Source organism: Meleagris gallopavo, chromosome 1 (assembly GCF_000146605.3).
Source record: "Meleagris gallopavo isolate NT-WF06-2002-E0010 breed Aviagen turkey brand Nicholas breeding stock chromosome 1, Turkey_5.1, whole genome shotgun sequence".
In the NCBI taxonomy this organism is placed as follows: domain Eukaryota; kingdom Metazoa; phylum Chordata; class Aves; order Galliformes; family Phasianidae; genus Meleagris; species Meleagris gallopavo.
Genome location: NC_015011.2, coordinates 177,143,601 through 177,164,727, shown reverse-complemented (window position 1 = coordinate 177,164,727; position 21,127 = coordinate 177,143,601). Strand labels below are relative to the sequence as shown.

The 21,127-nt window shown below is 38.1% G+C and overlaps 1 protein-coding gene across 1 annotated transcript in view; it reads right to left on the bottom strand.

The window, feature by feature from the left end:
- Positions 1 to 4,599: 4,599 nt before the first annotated feature.
- RDX (radixin) overlaps positions 4,600 to 21,127 on the bottom strand; it is a 29,239-nt gene continuing 12,711 nt past the window's right edge. The window contains 12 exon segments of the mRNA XM_003203440.4: positions 4,600 to 6,967; positions 7,930 to 8,172; positions 8,779 to 8,816; positions 8,819 to 8,870; positions 9,549 to 9,709; positions 12,585 to 12,715; positions 13,361 to 13,524; positions 14,126 to 14,222; positions 15,550 to 15,696; positions 16,173 to 16,256; positions 18,559 to 18,833; positions 20,122 to 20,217. Of these exon segments, the coding sequence (XP_003203488.3) occupies positions 6,803 to 6,967; positions 7,930 to 8,172; positions 8,779 to 8,816; positions 8,819 to 8,870; positions 9,549 to 9,709; positions 12,585 to 12,715; positions 13,361 to 13,524; positions 14,126 to 14,222; positions 15,550 to 15,696; positions 16,173 to 16,256; positions 18,559 to 18,833; positions 20,122 to 20,217 (1,653 nt within the window). The 3' untranslated portion in view covers positions 4,600 to 6,802.

The window sequence follows — 21,127 nt, the reverse complement described above, 5'->3', positions numbered from 1 at the left end:
TAGAAGTCACTCTTAGAAAGGAATGCCTTTTCATAGTCCACTATTAAAGGTGAATGGTCAGGTAAGAGATTTTTTAACCTCTGCACACCTGCCATTACATTCTAAAAGCATGGGCTGAAGAGCCATTGGGTGACTTCTCAAAGGTATCAGTGCCAGCTTCCATCAGGGTGACCTGCAGCAGAGGTTTGAAGGCAGGCAAAAGCACAGCCATGACTCTTTCAAACAAGAATCTGCAGGAAAAGCTTTCTGAGTTCATGTTTCCTCCTTGTAGGTTCTTTACATCCACAACTGCTCGGTTGAAGAGCAAAACTGCAGCACCACATAACCGTGCCTGGCTGCCCTGCTGTTTAAGCACTCATGCCCATCCCACCCAGGCTGGATATCAGGGAAAAAGTCTGCCCCAGAGGCAGTGGGACAGGCAGCCCACCAGGGCAGGGGGCATGGTCCTGAACTGCTGGAGCTCAGGGAGTATTTGTACAGTACTTTCAGACATACAGTCTGATTTTTGAGTGCTGCTATGTGGAGTCAAGGGATTGGACACAATGACCTCTATAGGTCCCTTCCAACACAGGATACTCCGTGGTTCTATTCCAGTCCTTTCCCTTGCACAGCCCAGCCTCACCGATGAGCTACACAATAGAACGAAGTTTCCTCTCCCAAGTGCTCACAGAATCATAGAACGGCCTGGGTTGAAAAGGACCACAATTATCATTGAGTTTCAACCCCCCTGCTATGTGCAGGGTTGACAACCACCAGAACAGGTTGCCCAGAACCACATCCAGCTTGCCTTGAATACCTCCAGGAGTGGGGCATCCACAACCTCCTTGAGCAACCTATTTAGACTCACAATTGAGCCTCATGGGTAGAAACAGTGACTCGTATCTTCTCTGATTTTCTGAAAGCATTAATACGCTTGTTTTTCTGACATTTTTTGCTCTCCAGAATGCTACTAGGAATTGTTATAAAGTCAACATGTTTATTTCTGTATAAGGTAGCATATATCAATTCACCATGCATGCCTGGTACAAGAACATGTAGCCAAAATTAACTCAGAGATTATTCCAAGAAGCAGCAGCACTAGTTCTGAATTTAAGAACTATGAGTTACCATGCTTTGTAGAAAAGATCCCAAAGGCAAAAGAAGAAAGAGTTGTGTTTTCAAATGATGCAGGGAAGTTTACGTGGCACTTGGGAGCATTGCTCACGAGAGAAGAGATTCAGGAAGTTAAAACATGAATTAAACTGAACTATCAATTACAGGAAGCAAAGTAGAGGTGCAGATTAACAGCATAAACGTTTGTTTCAGAACTTTTCTGATGTGTGAACCTTGCTTTTCCATCCCAAATCCATAGAACATTGAATCCATTCAAATACAAATTGATTCATTCCCAGTAACGAAGAGGAAGACAGGACAGACCAGTCCGCGATCTCTGGGCGTTTTTTACCTGCACATTCTAGACTTAGAATCATAGAATTGCTCAGGTTGGAAAAGACCTTAAAGATCATCAATTCCAACCGCAACCTGACCATATTAGTTACTGCGTCGAAGATTGAAGTGCACTTGGCAGAAAAGCTTTCAGCTTCAGCCCTGATGCAAATGAACCTTGTTCTGGCAATACGACTGCAATTACCATATTCATAGAGATTAATTAATTAGAAGTGTTGCTTAGATAAAAGTAAACCTAGACTATTTCAACTCATCAAGATAACATACTTTAAGGAAACATTTGACAGAAATCAGCCTTCTATTGAAAGCTCAGTTTAGCAGAAAACTATTGATGTTATATAGTAAGATGTTAAATCTTGTATCAAATTTAGTGAAGAAATGGGGGTGATTAAGAAGTACAAAAGCTGTGGCCACAGGGAGCTGCAGACCTGATAAGGAGAACTCTGTGGGATCTCATATGCAGTCTCAGAGCCTGTCATGAGATCACTGCTTCACATGGGGACACGTGGGATTCACACTGCTGGGACAAGCAATGGGGCAGCGAGAACAGCGCACGTACACAGCACATCCTGTGACATCAGAAGTGCTCTTTGCAGAAGGTAAAATTATAGACTGCAGAGCATGTCTTCTGATGAAATGTAACCAGCTATACAGTGGTCAGGCTGGGTACACAAGGTTTTAAAGAACTCCGAGATCTCTCAGTGCTGGGCAGCAGGCTTCCTATAAGCCTTCAGAAATTATTCAGATAATAGCAAGCCCTCTGGTGTAAACAGGATAGTTTTAAACAAACAAGAGCCACGTAGTTGTCCCACCTCTGAACTTGATGCCTTTTCACCTGATCCACTTCTCACAGAGCACATGGAACTTTAACTGTTACGCCCACATGCACTAGGAACCTTTGCATCAATCAGGCCATCTCTTTTGATGTGCATTTCCACCTCTCCTTGTTTCTTCTGCCGCCTAACGCCTACTGCTACGAACAGAAACTGACGCGTTGTCTACAAAAGCCAACAGAAGCACCTAATGGAATCCCAGAGGTTCCAGACATTCCATTCCTTCGCTAACTCTCCCTTTGCTATGAGCCATGTAGCCATAAGCTACCTCCTCCTGAACATCTGGAATACTGCAGGCACTGCTGCAAGCACACTGACCTCTTACTGACAAGAAACGTGGTGCTTTGGAGCTTTGAAGGAAGGATATGTCATTGCTTTGGGGGACTTTGTTTTTGAGAGTCTACTTATGTTACATGAAGCTTCTATATTTGATAACGTTGGCACTCCCGGGGAAGGAAAAAAAAAAGCAAAACGACTCAAAGTTTCTCTAATCTCACTTCAAAAGAACGTAGAACCTACAGACAGTAAACTGAACAAAAGCGATAGACTCCACAAATGAAAAAAAAACTCAGTCAGCTGGCCTACGCTTGCGGATCTGAGCTCAGCTCTATGAGATGGAAAATGCAAACCCTAACAAATCAGTTGCTGAATTCGCTAAATAACTCTCACACAGTGAATATACAGATGCTGCAAGAATACACTGAGGAGTCCCGGACACAAATGAACAAGCCTTCAGGTTAACAATCCTAATTCAACACGTGCTATTTCTTTTTTATTAGCCATCCTTTTCTCGGTCACATCCACCCTTCACTACGACATTGTCCCCTCCAGCCCTGAGATGCTCCTTGCTGCTGACTGGCTCCCCAGACCCAACCAAGTGATGGGCAGGGGAGCTGCCGTGGAGCCCCTTGGGCAGAGCAGACGCTGCCCAGCAGGCACCCAGCAGGGCGGGCAGCCAGAACCACCTCCTCGCCCAGACTGGCACAGCACAGCAGGTGGGAGGCAGATCCTCTGCACCCCTAACACAGCTAGCAGATATGCTCTGAAGAGTTAAAAAGGCCTGTCTGTATATTAATCTATTAACGCTGACCACATTTTCCTGAAAAATTTTATCTAAATACATTACACTACTGGACAATTTCTATGAATAAAGTCAACACTGTATCAGATTCTTTCAAAAGGAAGATATTGTATTTTCTTGCGTTGGTATTCCTACCTAGAAAGCACTTATGAATGCTAGCATCAACCAGCTTATTCCACAGGTCGCTCTCATCTCCATTAAACCCTCCAGTTCTTGAAACAAATTTAGTGTCTAATGAGAACTGAAGGTTTTCTGTATTTTCCACACAGAAAATCATGCTTGTATGGAAGCTCACTTTCAAAAGCAAAAGATTGTATTAGCATGGCTTGTAAACAGTAGCACTGTTCTATGTTGTTTTCTCTCCACCTCAAGAGCATACCTTTTACCTTTAAGACACCCTCTCAGAGCACACACCTCCCCTTCCAAGGACAACATCCTTAAGTTACATTCCCACGCAGAAGCTAACAGATGAGGAACTTGAATCTAAGGCGTCAGCAAAAGGGGCTCCAAGAAGGAAGTATAAAACTAATACCAATTAAATGTATCAAGTGCTTTAATTTATCACAACAGTTCTAATACATAGAGTAATAAAAAGGGTTGTGCTTGCATTTGAGTGCAAGGGCAACTGCAAGATGGAATAAAACGTCATCTGAAAGGAGGTCTAATTTAGGTGACATCTGCTTAGCAGAGTATTTTGCATACTTTGTACAGAACTGTTTCTGCCCTTCTATTAGGGCAACAGAAGGATGACAAAGCACAAGTCTGCCATTACAGACAATGCAGGCCCTGTGTTTATTCAACAGCATCGCCTACTATGATATGCAGAGTCATAAAAAAAAGTTTCTTCATGTTTAAGACAAGACAGTGACCTATAATTAAACTTAATTTATCCTGGGGCTAAACAATGTGTAGGCAGTGATTGAAAGTTCTCACATTACTCATTTGGCTCTTATGTGGCCAAATTACTCTTCAACAGAACCCATTTGCTCCGATAATTCAAATCTTGTTCTGACTCAACAGCCACCAGTGCATCCTCCCAACTGTATGTGCTGATTTCATAAGTGGAATATCATTCCCTAAGGATACAATTTAAGAAATTTTATTTTTACATTTCAATTTGACTTGTGAAACAAAAGACTGATTACCAACACTTCTACACTGCTCTGGAAAAGCTTAATACATTCAGCAAAGCTGTTTGGGGGAAAAAAAGTGCATTAAATAACAACAGCGGACCTCAGAGAAATTTACTGTATCTCTTTATTGTTAACCAATGAATGTTATCCAAAATAGTAGATGTAATTGTAGCTTAATTGTACAACACAAAACAGGATGCTAAAGGAAAAAGCACGTGGAAAATTATTTCACCAAGTAATCATTCAATGTACTCTTAGTATTCCTGCACCAGTCAGCGCTCCCAGCCGCTGCTGACAGCAGCTATTACCACTTTGTTCACTGTGAAAATCTGTATTACAAATGGTTGTTCCTGGTTGTTTTTAGAAAAAAAAAAAAATCACACAGCTTTATAAATGGATCTAATCCATTTAGCCCTACTCTATATACCGTAGGTTTATGAACAGCAAACGTTCCTGTTATTTTTCCCCAATGCTGAAACTGATGCATCAATGTTAGTGCACACTTCCCAGGGAAAAACAAGGACTCAGTGGAAGCACAGTATTTCACCTGCTATGGCAAACTATCCATACACTTCAGGAAACTGCTCACGTTTCGTGGATGAAGCCCGTGAAACAGCAACTACACTTACAATGCACTGCAAGTAGAAACACCAGCTTCCACCAAGCAGCATTCTGAAGCACGTGTACACCATTTGCACATCAGTCCTAAGGTTAACGAGATATGTTTAGCCCCACAAACCAAAAATATATTAATGTATTTTTATTCTAATTTCGTGATGTCACCCCACACAGCCAACCTTTAACTCTGCAAAATAAAAAAAAACTTAGTTGGACTGTTCATAAGAAAATTAAACCTATTGTGCATGAAAAAATGTTTAATAAAATGGCAAATTTTAATAGATAAGTGTAAATTTATGAGTGCATAATATCAAACAGAAAAGAGCTGAACCATCCTCAGAGAAAGCAGGGTTCTTCCATTGTAGGTATTTACTAAGGTACTCTAACAGAAGGAACATCTGCACATTAACTGTGAAGATATTTCTGAAGTTCATTTCCTAGGATTTCTCAAATAAAATAAAAAAAAAAGGAAAAAAGGAGCAAGTCTCCTTTTCAAGAAGGAAAGGACTTAATGATCTGACATCAGATATGACAGTAACAATACTAGCTTCACTCAAAACTGAAGCTATAAATACTTTTAACTCCAATTCTGGGAACTTTCATTTTGTATTTTGAGATCCAACACCGAATTAATTCATATGCACTTTCTACACCCCTCCCAGAAGATAGTATACCAGTGACAGGTTACAGCTTTAAAAAAAATACAAGATGCTTTTACAATTTAAGCTCAACAAAAGGCAGTTAAACAGCATTTAGCACTATAATTCCATCTTAATGTCAAAGAAAATCCTAGGAACAAGGGCTCCTAGAATTTATGATATTACTGTATAGTGACAGAGCTTTTTCATGGTGTTTGAAGGACCAGTCATCATGTATGTAGTAGTGAGGTAGGATACTGTCCCCTCCCTGGGACTGATGTTTTCATATGCTCCCTTGCCAGAAAGGTCCAGGGTCTCCCTACTGCAAATAAAATAATTACAAGCAAATAGCATACAAAGCTTTTGTTGTTGTTGTTGTTTTTGCATTTTGTTGCATTTAAACACTTTGGGTATCTAAAATAATCACCTAGGGAAAAGCAATACATATTCCAGCCTATCAGCAGCCACGTGCTGCCTACAGGTAGTGTTCCATTTAGACAAACATCTGGAACTACCACCTGCCATCCAGACCTTTGTGAACAGGTAGGCAAAGAAAACCATCAATGATGACAGGACATGAAACACCTACGAATTTGGGAGGCAAAAAAAGAAACTGAAAGTCAGCAATACCAAACTCTTCATGGTGTACCTATATTGAAAAATTTAATGTCAAACTTCATCATCCTGAAATAGTACCTATCCAGTTTTGGTTCAGCTCCTTTATTCTTTAATGTTTAAGCAGTATGTACATTTGTCAATCATCGTACACTTCACATCAGATTTCAAAGAAAAAAAACTACAAAACAACAAAACTGAAGACATGATGGGGAAAAAAAATGCTATTATTCTCCACACCCTCCCCCTGCAAAGCTAGGGATGGCAGACTGCCTTACTGTTGAATAGCTTCCCCTAAATTTGTCTTTAACCACTGTAGTCAAACTGGTATTAAGTGCTTTGGCAAAGCGGGTGCAATCCATCAAATCTGCAAAGGCCTGCTTTTTTCTCTGTTGGTGGTTCAGCTTTACGAGGAACATATATGCAAAATAACAGCTCTCACATTGCTTCAAACTCATCAATACGCTGCTTTGTATTGCCTTGTCGGATTTGTCGAAGAGTCTTGTACTTATCACGGCCTGCTTTAACATTCTCAGCATGAAGGACATCATTTTGTGTTTTCTTGGTTTCATCTCTGGCTTGGGCCAACTCAGAACTTAAAGCCTGTTGAATAAAATATTTGAGTTTAAGTGCTTTAGCTAATCTTTTCATGACTCTGGAATTTCTGTTAATACCTATCCTACTGCTTGGACAGGGATTCCAGAATGTCAACCAATGAAACACTGTCTGTATTCTTCAGTAACTAAAGCTGTAAGGTCTATCAAAAAGACTGTAGAACGAAGAAGATGACAGCACAAGATTCCTTCCTTATAGATATGTGAGCATCAAACAAACAAAAACCACCTCATAACCTAACATCCAAGAACAGAGGGACCAGCAAGATAAAACAAGAAGATTACGTTATTTCTATTTCTGCTTGACTGAAGACAGCACACTCATCTCCCTGATTTTGCCAGTGACTGGGCAAGTAGAAAAGATGCATTATGGAATCATGCTATTAAAATATTGCTGCCAGAAAAAGAAGCAACTTTCCAAACAGATATTTCATAACATGGCAAATTGTCACCACTAACATTAGATTATTATACTTTGAAAGATAAGATTGATCTAAGAGGAAATGCTCTTTCAGGGAAATAAGATTCATCCTCAAGGGGAATATTTCAGCCTCTACTTTCATGATGTCTGTGAGCAGCAGCAAATAAACCCAAATACTATTAAGCAAGCATCTGTTCGTACTAATCAATAGATTTCAGAGCTCAAAAGGAAAGCGTTAAGTTTCAACGTTCAGTATCCCAGCCATTATACAATTACTTGTAATCTTCACTGTCCAGTGTGACAACATCCTAATACTTCTAAGCTACAAAGCATAATCCTGCAGCTGGCCTTTCCGTTTATTCTGCTCTGTAGCACTATGAACGATACTGGTTGTTAAATTAGTAATAAAACCCAGTAACTGGTAAGAAGGGTACTTCCTTGGCACACCAAACTTCAATGAGACCTTTTAAAAATAAAGAACAAAAACCCAAAGCCTGAATTATGTTGATAGAACTATATGTCTTCGTTACCTGGAGCTGTTTCTTAACACGTTCATTTTTCTGTGTTTCTGTTACCCGTTCCTCCTCACTCCTGTGATTCATGACACCATCAGAAGACAGTTCTGCACTGGCTTCAGCATTGTTTTCATCATGTTCATCGTGTTCGTTCTCTGTTGGAGGAATAACTGGTGGGGGAGGAGGCGGAGGAGGAGCAGACATCACAGATTTCAGTTCTTCTTTGGTCTTTTCTAAGTCCTCCTGGGCTGCAAAAGCCTAAATACAGTAAACAAGACAGTATTTTTAAAGTTGATTTAAACTAGTTAAAAATTCACAAGAAATAATTGAGAAATTTCTCCTCCCAGGAGAGATGCCTCAGTTCTTTCATCAGCTTGGTAGCCCTTTTCTGGTCTGCCTCAAGTACGTCCAAGTTTCTCCTCTACTGGGGAGCCCAGAACTAAGCACAGTGCCCCAAGTGTGGCCACAGAAGAGCTGAGAATTTTGCTTTATAACCTAGTGACGTTTTATGTGCCTTTGTTCCAATTCTGATCCATCTTTTCACCACCAGTCATGATTTTTTATTATTATTTTATTTACACCTCCCTTTTAATGTGTTTCTTTTCCAGCACAAAGCTTCAATCCATCACCCCACAAAAGAAAGCCATTTTAAATCTCTGATCATATATTTGTGATAAGAATCCCCCCTTTCCTGTTCATCTGTGAATTAAATATAAGTACAAAATGGCTTCAAATTAAAAAAAAAGCTTCTCTAAGGCCTGAGGGGAAAATGAGACCCAATCCCATGGAATTTCACTGGTATTTCTGCAGTTATCCCCCTTAGTTTCTCTTAAGGTCTGACTTCCCACAACATGAGCTCATTACTTTATGCTGCCATTCTGAGGCTTCCTCCTCTTTTTTTTTCTGGCCTCCTCCAAAAGTGCAATCTTGGCAGTGAATTCAGCAAGTTCTGCTGCCTAAAAGAAAAACAAACAGGGTAGAAGTTTTAGTTCAATACCACTTCAGCTCTGCAGTGCAAGAGAGCAGAACGTTTGAAGAGAGTCATTTATCATTCATCACTGCTCTGCTTATTAAAAATAGAAATTTTAAACATGTATGACAGACAGAGAGAGTCAGTATTTTTGTCTGATAGGAGACTGTCTGGGATGCAGAATAATCTATCTTCCTCACTTCCAAGCTTGCTGGGAAATAAAGACTTGCAGTTACAAATTACCATTTGGCACTGTTTCACAGCTCTAACAGTTTGAACAAAAAGCTGATGACTTTAGATGATAATCTCAGTACTGTTAAGATAAATCTCGCCTCAAGCATTGTGTGCTGAGTTTAAAGACTAACAAAAGTTGTTCTACAGTTGAGAAATATTTTCCTATAAAATTTTCATTCCCTTCTCATTTACCACAATACTTCTTCAATAAGGAGTCATCTAGCACAGAAGGTAATGCTCTAAGCAGAGTAAAACCTAAGAGGTTTGGGTTTTTTTTGTTTTGTTTTTCTGAAGTCTCACAACAGTCTGTAACAAAGCATGGGGTACTTCACATACTTCTTCATTTTACAAAACAGACGTAACCAAAATTCCAACACAAATTTCAATTATGTTTTTCCATTTGCTTCAATGCAAGATTAAAGGTTCTTACTAGCTGCTCCTGGTTCTTCATTTGATCAGCTGCCTGTTTGGCTAGAGCAGCTTTAGCTTCTTCAGCTGCTCGACGCTCCTTTTCCAGGCGCTCTGCTTCCTCTTTTGCACGTTTTCGCTCCTGATCCAGTTCTAGAGCTCTTCTGGTCTGTTCCTCTAGCTCTGCCGAAGGGACAGTTTGCAGGCAACACATCTTTATTTCATTCTTACTCGTATGTAACACAGATAACAGCTACCACAAAGCTTTACAAGACTGCCTCAAGTGAGCCTGACTTAAGCTAAGAACTGCCAGCACATCCCCTGAAGATGCACTCCATGTCTTTCATACACACTTTGGGTGTATTTCACCTCATAGCTCAGAGTTGCAGAAAGTTATCAGCTTCCTGATAAAAATAAATAGATAGATATATATAAACACACCAATCACTACAGATGAGTTTTTACATATATTAAATCATCCTGTTACCACAAAAAAGCCAAAGACTTCTACTCCATTGAAATGCTTTACAAGATTATCTTAAATGCAGTTGACATTCTAGACCTGCACTTCCAGCAAAATGACTGAGATCCATTTGAGAGATCAGAGAACAGACTTCCAAGAAGTGCAACAAGGAAAAATCAAAACCAAGGAAGGGATAACAGTTGTCTAGCTGCCTGGTTAGGAAAATACTGAAAGCTAAAGGGCAGAACTCTGACGTAAGGGAGTTAAGAGAAAACAATCTGTCAGTACTGTAATTTCAAGGGAAGAATTGAACAGGGAATTATTTTTTTAATAATAAAAATCTGAAGGCCCGAATCAGGGGCACTGCATTACAGGTATGGTGAGTTGTACAATGCAGTACCTATAAAACTAAACCAAATGCACCAATGTTTAAAAACACTTTGAACAGACAAATCCTCCCAGTGAAGATGGAGAACACTAAGCTACCATGTTAACTACAGAACAAAGGCACCATTTATATAAACATGAGTCCATCTCTAAAAAGAATGCTCAACAGGCTAGTAACGTGTATGACATACTACACTGGATAGACTATATTGCCTATAAATGTTACCACAATTGAGAAATTATTTCCCCTTCCCCTCTTACTTATTTTTGATAGCTTTATATTTACATTCTTTCCTTTAGAACAATCTTCTCCAGAGTATGTTGTTAAATTAAAAGAACAACAAACAATTTCTATCATAGTAACGTATTACCGAAGGTATTTCCAAATAAAGCGCTTAACAACTTTAACATAGTAAGAGTCTTATTTTTCTTTATTACAATCAAGATTGAGCACGGTTTAACTTAATGAAATAATTCCAAATGATACTGTATTCCACTCTGAATGACATTCTCAGAACAGTTAGAGACAAGAGATGCTTCCTGACTTTTCTTTGAAAACACAGCTCTCAAGAACTCTAAGCTACGATGCAATTCCTGTTTAAGTTCTCCAAAATTTCATGGTTTTGACATTTATGTCCTGCTCTTGCAAAAGCAGCAACTGGAACACGGTCACCAAGTCAGAGTGGCTTTGCAAATACTGCTCATTTTTAAGTTTCCTTAACATCTACTTCCACGAAAAATACTTCAGTTGACATTTTCCCTGATGAATGTTTTGCCCAAGATCACTTTTTTGTTAGTTTATTTGAAATTTAGACCCAAACTTTTTAAATAAAGCAAACATAAAACTTATTTCACCAAAAATCTAAAACAAAGTCAACCAAAAAAAAAGTTTAACCCTTTTTCTCAGAGAAGCTTTGGCATGAGGAGTTTAAGCAAGGGATGGAATGCACAGCCGGTATATGTACCCTTCACACCAACAGAAGTGCCTTTTCAGTGCCTGGTGAAAAATGTTTAGTCAAACTACATACCTTTCAAAGACTTGTGAAACTTACTAACAAATCACTGCCGAGAACTGAAAACACATCTCTGACTTTCTTGCCCTACTAGATGCATTCCACTTCTAAATTTAACATCTCCCTTCAACAATTCCAGGGCACAGATTTTGTGTTGTCTGTCTGGATGTATCCAGCCTGTTTTGCACCAAAATACTGGGTGCTATGGAGGCAGAGCTAGAGAAAGTGTAGGCATATTTGCATAGCTACAGACAGCGATTGCCTTTATCGTGCTTGAAGCCAACGGTTATGAACAGAAGAATGAAACTTTTATGAATACAAAGCAAATCTGAAGCAAAAAAAAAAAAAGAGATAGCAATTGGACAAGGGGGAATGGTTTTAAGCTGAGACAGGGGAGGTTTATGTTAGATATCAGGAGGAAGTTTTTCACACAGAGGGTGGTGACACACTGGAACAGGTTGCCTCAAGAGGTTGTGGATGCCCCAGCCCTGGAGGCATTCAAGGCCAGGCTGGATGTGGCTCTGGGCAGCCTGGTCTGGTGGACCTGCACATAGCAGGGGGGCTGAAACTACATCAACATTGTGGTCCTTTTCAACCCAGGCCATTCTATGATTCTATAAGAGGAGAGGGAAAGCAGTAGAGATAGTGACTGCACAGAATAGCTCAACATAAAAACTGTTTACCAACCACACGTTTTATTCACAAAAGTCCATTCAGACTTGAATTTTTAAAGTTCTCAGCACCAACAAGGGATTGGGAAAATAAAGGGATAAGGAACTTCCAAATGAAAAGCTAAATTCAACAAAATCCTGTAGAAATTACTCTGAATAATTGTAGACCCCCTACCTCCCCCAGCCTCAGATTTTCAGCACTTTAAGCATGTCTTAAATCTGAGTTAAACTGTATGCTGTTTAATTTCCTTTTATAAATTAAGATTAAGACTCTTGCTATATTAGGAATCGGTTTTATATTAAGAAAACACCCCCCTACCTCAACTTTCAACTTTGAAAAGAATAGCTCTTCTGAAATTAAAGCATAAACACCACTATCTTGCCTTGCTATTAAAATAAATTCAAAAATAAAGCAAGCAGAACACCACAAAGAAAAAAACAAACACAAACCATGGAACTGCCCTACCCAAGTGAACTACACAGTGTTATCAGACAGAACAAATCCAGGAGCAGTGAGAGCTCACCTTTCTGAGCTTTCATTGTTTGTTCCTCAATTTGTCTTAAGCGTTCCATTAATTCTTCTTTTTCACGCTCTATTCTTTCCTTTTCCTTTTCTGCAATCTCCCTCTTCTTCTTCTCATTTTCAAGTTGTGCCCTGAAAATAATAAAAGGCTTTTTTTAAATATCAAGTACATTTCTTAAGTTCTGCCCTGAGGATTCCGGAAGCATTTGTTCTCAGTTTACTTAAATAATAAAGAAATATTTAATTTTCAATGTTTTGAATTCATATTCAAACATAATAATTAAGTCTCTTCATTTCAAAATATAGTACGTAAAGAATTATGAACAGAACCGATTAGCAGCCCTAGTTATGGCCCAACCAGGTAAAGCCAAGATTATAGCTGCATTTCACACAAGTTGCATGTTCCATCTGGGGTAGAAATAGTCACTGTATTTTTTGAATACACAAAAGGTAAGTTGTTACATTCTTTGCTAAACTTGCTTTCACGGTTCACATGTAGAGTATAAAAGTCCCTAAGAATCAAGCAACAGAAACTTTAAATGTTTCACAAAAAACTTAATGAGAAACAACGGTAGAGCTACTATTACTATGCTGAAAGCTCCAAAGGGACACGGCTTTCTTTTAGAACAGGGGAGCCATGCCAGTGCGCAAACCTGCTTACACCTCACAGAAAGAAATGTCTTTTCCAGAATGCTAGGATGTTTGATATTCTATGACTTAGTATTCTGAAAAGGATAGAAGAATTTTCCTTCTGTTTCATGAAAGTTTGTTAATTACCTTTCCAATTGTTTCTGATGTTTCTCCTCTCTAGCCTGGGCCTTCATCTGTTGCACTTCAATTGTATCAGGTTTCCGCCTCCTCATGTACAATTCATGATTTCCCATACACAGTGCCAAAATACGCTTGTTAATTCTCAGACGAGGTGCATAAAAAACGAAATCCTAGAAAAATATGCACATATCCATCAGTTGAAAGACTCAGCTGTAACAAGAGTCAAAGTATTACTGCATTTGTTAAATTTAAGTTTACCAATGTTTTTATACTCTTCCTCCAAAATCCAGTTACCATTAGGAGCCTATAAGATAAATTCAAAAGCCTATTGGTGCTCCTCTATGTACAGGTTAGCTATTTTAGTCTTTTTTTTAATTTCTAAAAAGCAGCACTATTTTCTGTGTTTCAATGCAAAAAACTTCATGTTTTGTCTCATAGAGTCTGATGGAAGGTGCTACTGTAATCCAAGCAAAAAATCAAAATAAAAAGAAGAGGTGGGAGTGCAGGGAATTCAACATGCTACAGAGCAGCTTTTCAATTCATCACAAAACATTAGCTGGCTTATAGAAAGAAATCTTAAGTGTCAACAAGAAGGAAGAGAGCGAAAATAAATGTACCGCATTTCAAAACTTGAATTTCTTTTTGATTACTGAATACTCTACCAACACAAAAAGGCATAAAATTATTTTCTTATGCCATAGTACCAAAGCAGGCTCCTTCAGGCTTGAAACCCTTCACATAAAAAGGCATACTATTCTACAGACAACTTACAGGGGCCTTTTTGTCAATTGGCTTTATAACAAACTTCTTGTCATTGAAAGAGATGTTTCTTATTTCACTCCAAGGAAAACCAATCTTGGGTGTCAGCCTTCAAAGAGAAAAAGTTCTCATTAAAAGAAGAAAAAGATAGGCATTTCATTAATGTCCACTGACACATAAGCCTTATTTTCATCCTGTTTTCACTGCCACAATTAAATTACATTTATAAAACCTACCAAGACAACAGTTTAAGCATATTTTAGTTGACAATTTCACATATTCATTTGATTAGTTTGTAATAGTCAGTTTCATATTCTAATAGCACTGCAACAGAAGAAATTGAGAAACTTCTGTTTTGACATATTCTACTACCATTAAATACAAGCTGAATACATGCCAAATACCAAGATTCTTTATCAGCCAGCGATAATCTTCTCGTCAGAGAAATGGACAACTATTTCAATGGGGATATAATTTTAGAAAAGTTAAACGTTGCGAAGACTGAAATTAGATCAGCCTCTAGTAATGCTGTACTTCAGTTTAATTCAGCTGTAAGATACATCTCATTAATTTCCAAAGTTCACACTAGATTTCATCCACTTGCATTTTAAGTAGAATTAAGTTGAGAAGCCGTTACAATGCTCTGCACCAACTGCAAACTTTTAACTCTGAAAAGAAATAGTTCTTAAATTCATTTCCTGAATATTTTCATCATCTTGCAGGAGTTATGTTGCCATCTAATGGCAATTAAGGCTCACAGAATTTTGTTAAGGAGCATATACATCCAAGCACGTCATTTCAGTTCAGATGACAGCTCTGATCTGGTGTTTGACACGTTTTACTTTAAATCACTGTGAAAGCACTGCAAAGACCAGATACCATTAACAGAAGTGTCTGAAAAGAAACAAAAGAACGAGTCTGCTCTTCAGCATTAAGACTAAGTTCTGTATATTTCAGCTCTATCTGTATCTAAGTAAGGCAGAATCTGATCTCTATCACAACAGAAGATCCATCTATTTTCCTAGATGTCTAGAAGGTTTCCTTTTTAGATACCAAAGTTCTTCTTGCTCTACTCTTAAACGCAATTCTTGCAAACTTCTCAAACACAATGTTCAGCTTCTCAACGTCCTTTTCACCCTGACTTAAAAGAGTTTTAACAGAGTGAAAAGTACAGGAAAAAAAAGCTATATCAAAATGGTCTTGCTACAAATATCCATACTTAGCAACATCAATTTAAGTTTATACAGAACTCCATTCACTTCTTCTAATTGCTATTTCTTTTATAAAGTTAACTACTGGAATGTTTTACCTTCCACATAGATTAGAAGATCTTTGATACCCCTTTCTGCTAGATGTTATTGAAACATATGCTTTTGTATAATCTCAGGTAGGATTCTCCAAGGACAAAACTGTAAAAAGGAGTATTTGCCACTTACTTATCATCATGTTCATAAATATTCAGACCCAATGCATCAACTCCTAACCACAACTCAGTTCCTTTTTTATTCTTTATTTCAAAATAGTTGACTCCATACATTTCCAAATCTTGTGCTATCTTAAGGTATTCCATCATAGAATCTTCCCTGATAAAAAGAACAGAAAGAAAAAAGATAAATGCATCATACAGGCAAGTCAGAAATAAAAATGTAAGAATAGGGGAACTACAGAGTAACTTATTAGTGAGAAATTTAGTTAGGAAGCAAACATCTCTTGGAAATTCACATGTACATTGATTTAAGTATTTGCAGCACTTTACATCCTACACTCAAATACAGCTTGATCTCTGCACTTTGTGTTTTCAGCCTGAGAAGAAAAGAAATAAATGTATTTTAGAAGCATGCAACTACAAAGGCAGTTGATAGTCCTACCAGAAATCACATAGGCAGCCAACAATCCAACTGGAAATTCAACTCTCATCCAAACTTCCACGGAAGTTTTTGATAACTGCTTATGCCAGCCAGAGCAGAAGAAGTTTCCAAGCAAAAACACCATCACCCAAAACACATCTTAATAATAAGAAATATCCTTATAGGTCTTGGAACATTTTGTATGTGATTACCTTAACATTCCCCTGTGCTCTTCATGCCAGTTCTGTATTCTCTCTTCCCATTGCTCTTTTGTCAGTTTGTGCTGTTCTAACACACTGTGAATAGAAATTGTTATTAAATTACAGATTATCATTTCATCTCAAACTTTTTTTTTTTTTAAAAAACTTGTGGCACAACATATTCTTGAAGAAATTTAAACATTACTTCCTATATACTGCTCATCTTTTCACCCCAAAACACAAGTTCTGAATTTCAAAAAGAAAAACATTTAGAAAATAGTGTGGATTCACTTTTTTTGTGATATTCTATACAGTCTTATCATAATTCAAGTCACACCATGGCATATGGCAACTTTCAGTAAAGCCATAAAATGTAACATTTGGAACTCCCCAAAACACACAGACTTACTAAGACCTCATACACAATGCCACAAATTGACCTTCATGTATTTACAGATGCATTCAAGCTTTCATTCTGCTGTCAAGGAAAATCAGAATAGTGAAGAAAGCTGATTTGAGGTTTACCTACAGCAGGCTGCAATTATGGATGGAATTATGCTTTTACTCCATGCACCTAACTTTTGAAGCATTCCTAGAGAAATTACTTTAAAGGGCAATTAACTAAAAGAGGATTGCAAGATAATCTTACTAAAAGAAATCAGAACAGTTTCTTTCCTTTATTTCTATTTAATCAGGACAATAAGTTTACTACTTTTCCTTATGTTTCTAGGGAACTACATAACAAATAGCATAATGCAGAAGATACTAATGCAGTGTTTATCTTTGTAGAGGATGTCTGTAGAGGATGCTACTCTACCCCACATCTAGGTACACAGCCATCTCATCATCTGGTTCTCCCCTCACATGCTATGATGAAACGCAGCCAGCAGTTTCACACAGACTTACTATCTATCTTGCTGCTGCCCAACTCATAACTCTGAGCCAAGAAATCCACAATATTCTGACCAGTGAAAGTAACTCTATGGTTAAGCAGAACTGCAAATCCTCTCATGTTTTTCCATAAGTTGAAAAGGTAGCCTGCTTCCTGAAACAAGTATTTCTGACATTACATTGTTTTGAAGTATTTTTATTAAGTACTTGAAAGTTTTCTAGCAAATATCTGGTGACTGGAGGCAAAACAGGAGTAATTGTGCTAGAATGAATACAAAAGCTATGTACCCACTCAGCACAAACCGACAACTCATTGAAAACGTGCTGGGAAATCATCTGAATGTATGTCTACTGAAAAGGAGCATCTTAAGTATTGGAATCTGTGTTGTACACAAGCACTCCAGTGTTTCAAAGGCTGTCATCAACTCAGCAGAGACAAAGATTTGTGAACTATTATATTCAGTAATGAGTTGTGCTGATTCCTAGCCTCCTTGCCTTCTACATTGCTCCAGAAGAATACTTCCTTAGGAATCCATTGTAATAAGAAGGAAGCAAGCAGCCAACACTTACCCCAAGGTTTTTAAAAAACTAAAACATTCACAGAAATGTTTATTTAAACATTTATCACATTTTGAAATGCCTTTTTACTGGCTAGGAGATTCTCACACTTAGCTGACGAGCTAATCTCTACTTTTTGTTTTTGAATTAAAAAAAAACATTATGTGAATCTCAAAGGAAACTGAAATTATTCCACAGTTCTCATCTCTTTGAAGATGCACTAGAGTTACAGATTTAGTGAGTATACATTTGTTGACAATACACAGTCATGGATTCATTTACACTAACAAAAGTATCTAGCTTTGCAAATTTGTGTTGCAATGCTTCCCTTCCTGCCAATGCACGTCAAGAACAGTTTCAGCTGCAAGAAAGAAAACCCAGAACTATAATCCTGTTGCTTACCTTTCCTAGGCACTTACATGAGTTACTGATACAAAAACATTCACACAACAATTATAACAAGAACTCATTTTCTAAATTTTCTGTCCAGGTCAGCATTTGTAAGTCAAACCCACAGCAGAAAACGTATTTTATAACTATTTCTCAGGAATTTACTATCATTTACCAAAGCTTCTTGCATAAATACGCCATGAAGTGAAGGGTAAACCTGAGTAACTTAACATGATTTTAATTCAGCAGAGTCAAGCCTCCAGCAATGATAGATCAGTACTTATTCCCACAGTACTCTGAAAATTCCACTGGCTAAATCTGGCAGCTGGTTGAGGATGGGGCAAGAAATAGGACTTCAGAAACCCACAGCTGTGATGCTTTGATATTTAGTCTAAACTGGGATATCACTTCCTTGTAAGTTCTACCAGCAGAACATGCACTCTTTTAAAAAAGCTACCATTAATTGCATTTTTAACTTCATATTTTCACTACAAGTGTGCTGCAATCAAGTTTATATAGAGCAAACAATGCAAAAAGACGTATTTATGGTCTGTCTCACCGCTGAGGGAGAAGCCTGTCATTGGCTAGGTAGCCTAGTTTATGTATCTCCTTATTGTAATCTCCATACTTGGACTGGACAGCATAAGAAGCGAGAAGAACAGCCGTTTCTGGTGGGCAATATATCTCATCATTTAAGATAGCTTCTTTCACTTGCAGGAAGAAAAGTCTTTGTGTTATTTCCTGGATTAACTCTTCAGATACATCCTCTGGAAAAAACTTGGCCCTGAATTTAAATTGCAAAGGATTTTCTTTCCTTACATCTTGCTGTGTTACCTAAGGAAGAAAAGTAAACAAAGAAAGAAAATATAGGAAGAGCACCAAATGTTATAATAAATACAATGAACTTGACACCAATGACTAGTAGGAAGAAACAAAATATGTTTAATAAGGATTCCGTAGCAAGAATTACAGCATATTAACTTAAGAGTAAAGCTGAATTATTCTTTTAAAAGAAGTCTTTGTACTGTTGAGCTAAATATATGTGCTTTGTTTCTGTGCAAAAAACATGGTTCCATCCATCACATTTTTGTAGAACTTACGGACAAGCCTTATCGTGATTTCCCTGAAGAGATCAGATGTGATCAGCTTATAAGTCTAGTCTAAGCTGTCTAGTCTACAATTTATACACAAACAGATCTTCTGTTACTTTTCTATTTTATTGGAGCTCAGCTTTCAGCACTCATAATGACAAGAAAAGATCATTTTAACATCAAATAATACAGCGATTGTTAAAAGGTAAATTCAGAATAAATTTCATACATCCCAATTCCACGTGCACCTCATTTCATATTTAATTTCATGTGCACAAGTAGTCCTTTTACAACTCTGCCCCACAGGAAATTATGCTTCTGTTTGCTTGACTAGTAGAAAGTATCAAAAATGGTAATGACTTACGCTGCAACCACTCTCATGAATCTGTCATGAAGTTCAACAAGGCCAAGTGCAAGGTCCTGCACCTGGGTCAGGGTAATGCCAAGCATAGATACAGGTTGGGCAGAGAATGGCTTGAGAGCAGCCCCGAGGAAAAGGATTTGGGGATGTCAGTTGCTGAAGGACTCAACTTCAGCCAGCAACATGAGCTTGCAGCCCAGAAGGCCAACTGTGTCCTGGGCTGCATCAAGAGAAGTGTGACCAGCAGGCCACGGGAGGTAATTCTGCCCCTCTGCTCTGCTCTTGTGAGATCCCACCTGGAGCACTGTTTTGGGGCCTCCAACACAAGAAGGACACAGAGCTATTGGAGCTGGCCCAGAGGAGGGCCACAAAGATGTTAACGACTTTCTATGACAAGTCATTCATGAAGCTCAGGGGTAAACTGAGAGTGAACAGGAATACAGGGACAAATATGGAAGTCATTTGTATCCGTGCATCATCCAAAGCAGCACGGACAGCAGGGTGAGACAGTCTTCTAAACACTGTATTTTGCAATTTAAAGCAAACAAGAAGCTACTTCTTGACTAAATTTGATAAATCTCACCTACAATGTCAAAGCAACAAGTCTTATAAAATTATATTTAAAATAGATAAAATTTATATATTTGCTCAAGTACCAGGAAATTATTACCTTTTTATTTAGCTTCAGCCACGTTGAGTAGCCTTTGCTGTCCACGTACTGCAGTCCAAAAAACCAAACTTCACGAAGACCAACAGTTTTTACCACCTAAAGAAAAATGATCCACAGTTATCAATGATTAGCGAACAGGAATTTGTTACCTTGTATAAGTCACCTCAAATTTAAATGTAACAAGATTTTTTAAGTAGGCAACAGGAGCAAAATACATTCAAAATAAACACCTTGTAGCCAAAGGAACAGCTCCAGTGTGCAACTTACTGCATGGATCAAACAGCCCCTGAGGAAGACAAAGCTGCAAACAGGATCCTGATCTTTGAAATCAGGACTGGGAAGCTACCTGCTGACCAAACAACAAACAAGTCTACTTCAACCAAAGACAAGCAATGAAACTATATCACTGAATAATAACTCTGGACAAATATGATGTAAAGAGTGTGAATCACCTCCATTAGGTATTTCTGAGATCTTCTAACCGTTGATGACAAAAGAGGTAAGAGAGATCTGGCTGATAAACCAAACAGGGATTGTCTACGTAGCTTCTGATTTAGGCAAAGGCTATTAAAGAAAGAAAACTGTCCTTGAATAAAGAAAAAGCATCTTTATAGATGAACTAGATAGAGAAAATAAAAGATAAGCAGTCTCCACAGCAGGCAACGACTACTTGTAGTGCAACCATCAGGAAGTCCCACCAGATGTGATAAAAAAATAAAAAGAATGAAACTGATGCGACAAAATCTGCAAAAAACCTTCCAAGATGATCTCTGAATAGTCAGTAAAAAAGAGATAAACTTAATAAGAGGTGAATTTTAATAAAACAAAATACGTGCATAAATGAGGACATTTTAAGTATGTTAACAAAGCAGTTGTTGTAGAGGTAAAAAGCCACAATGCTGTTGTATACAAATCTATGGCATTCACAGATCTCTAATACTATATACAAACACACTGTCCTATAAAAAGATGCAGCAGCACTGGAAATCTTTCAGAAACATTCAAA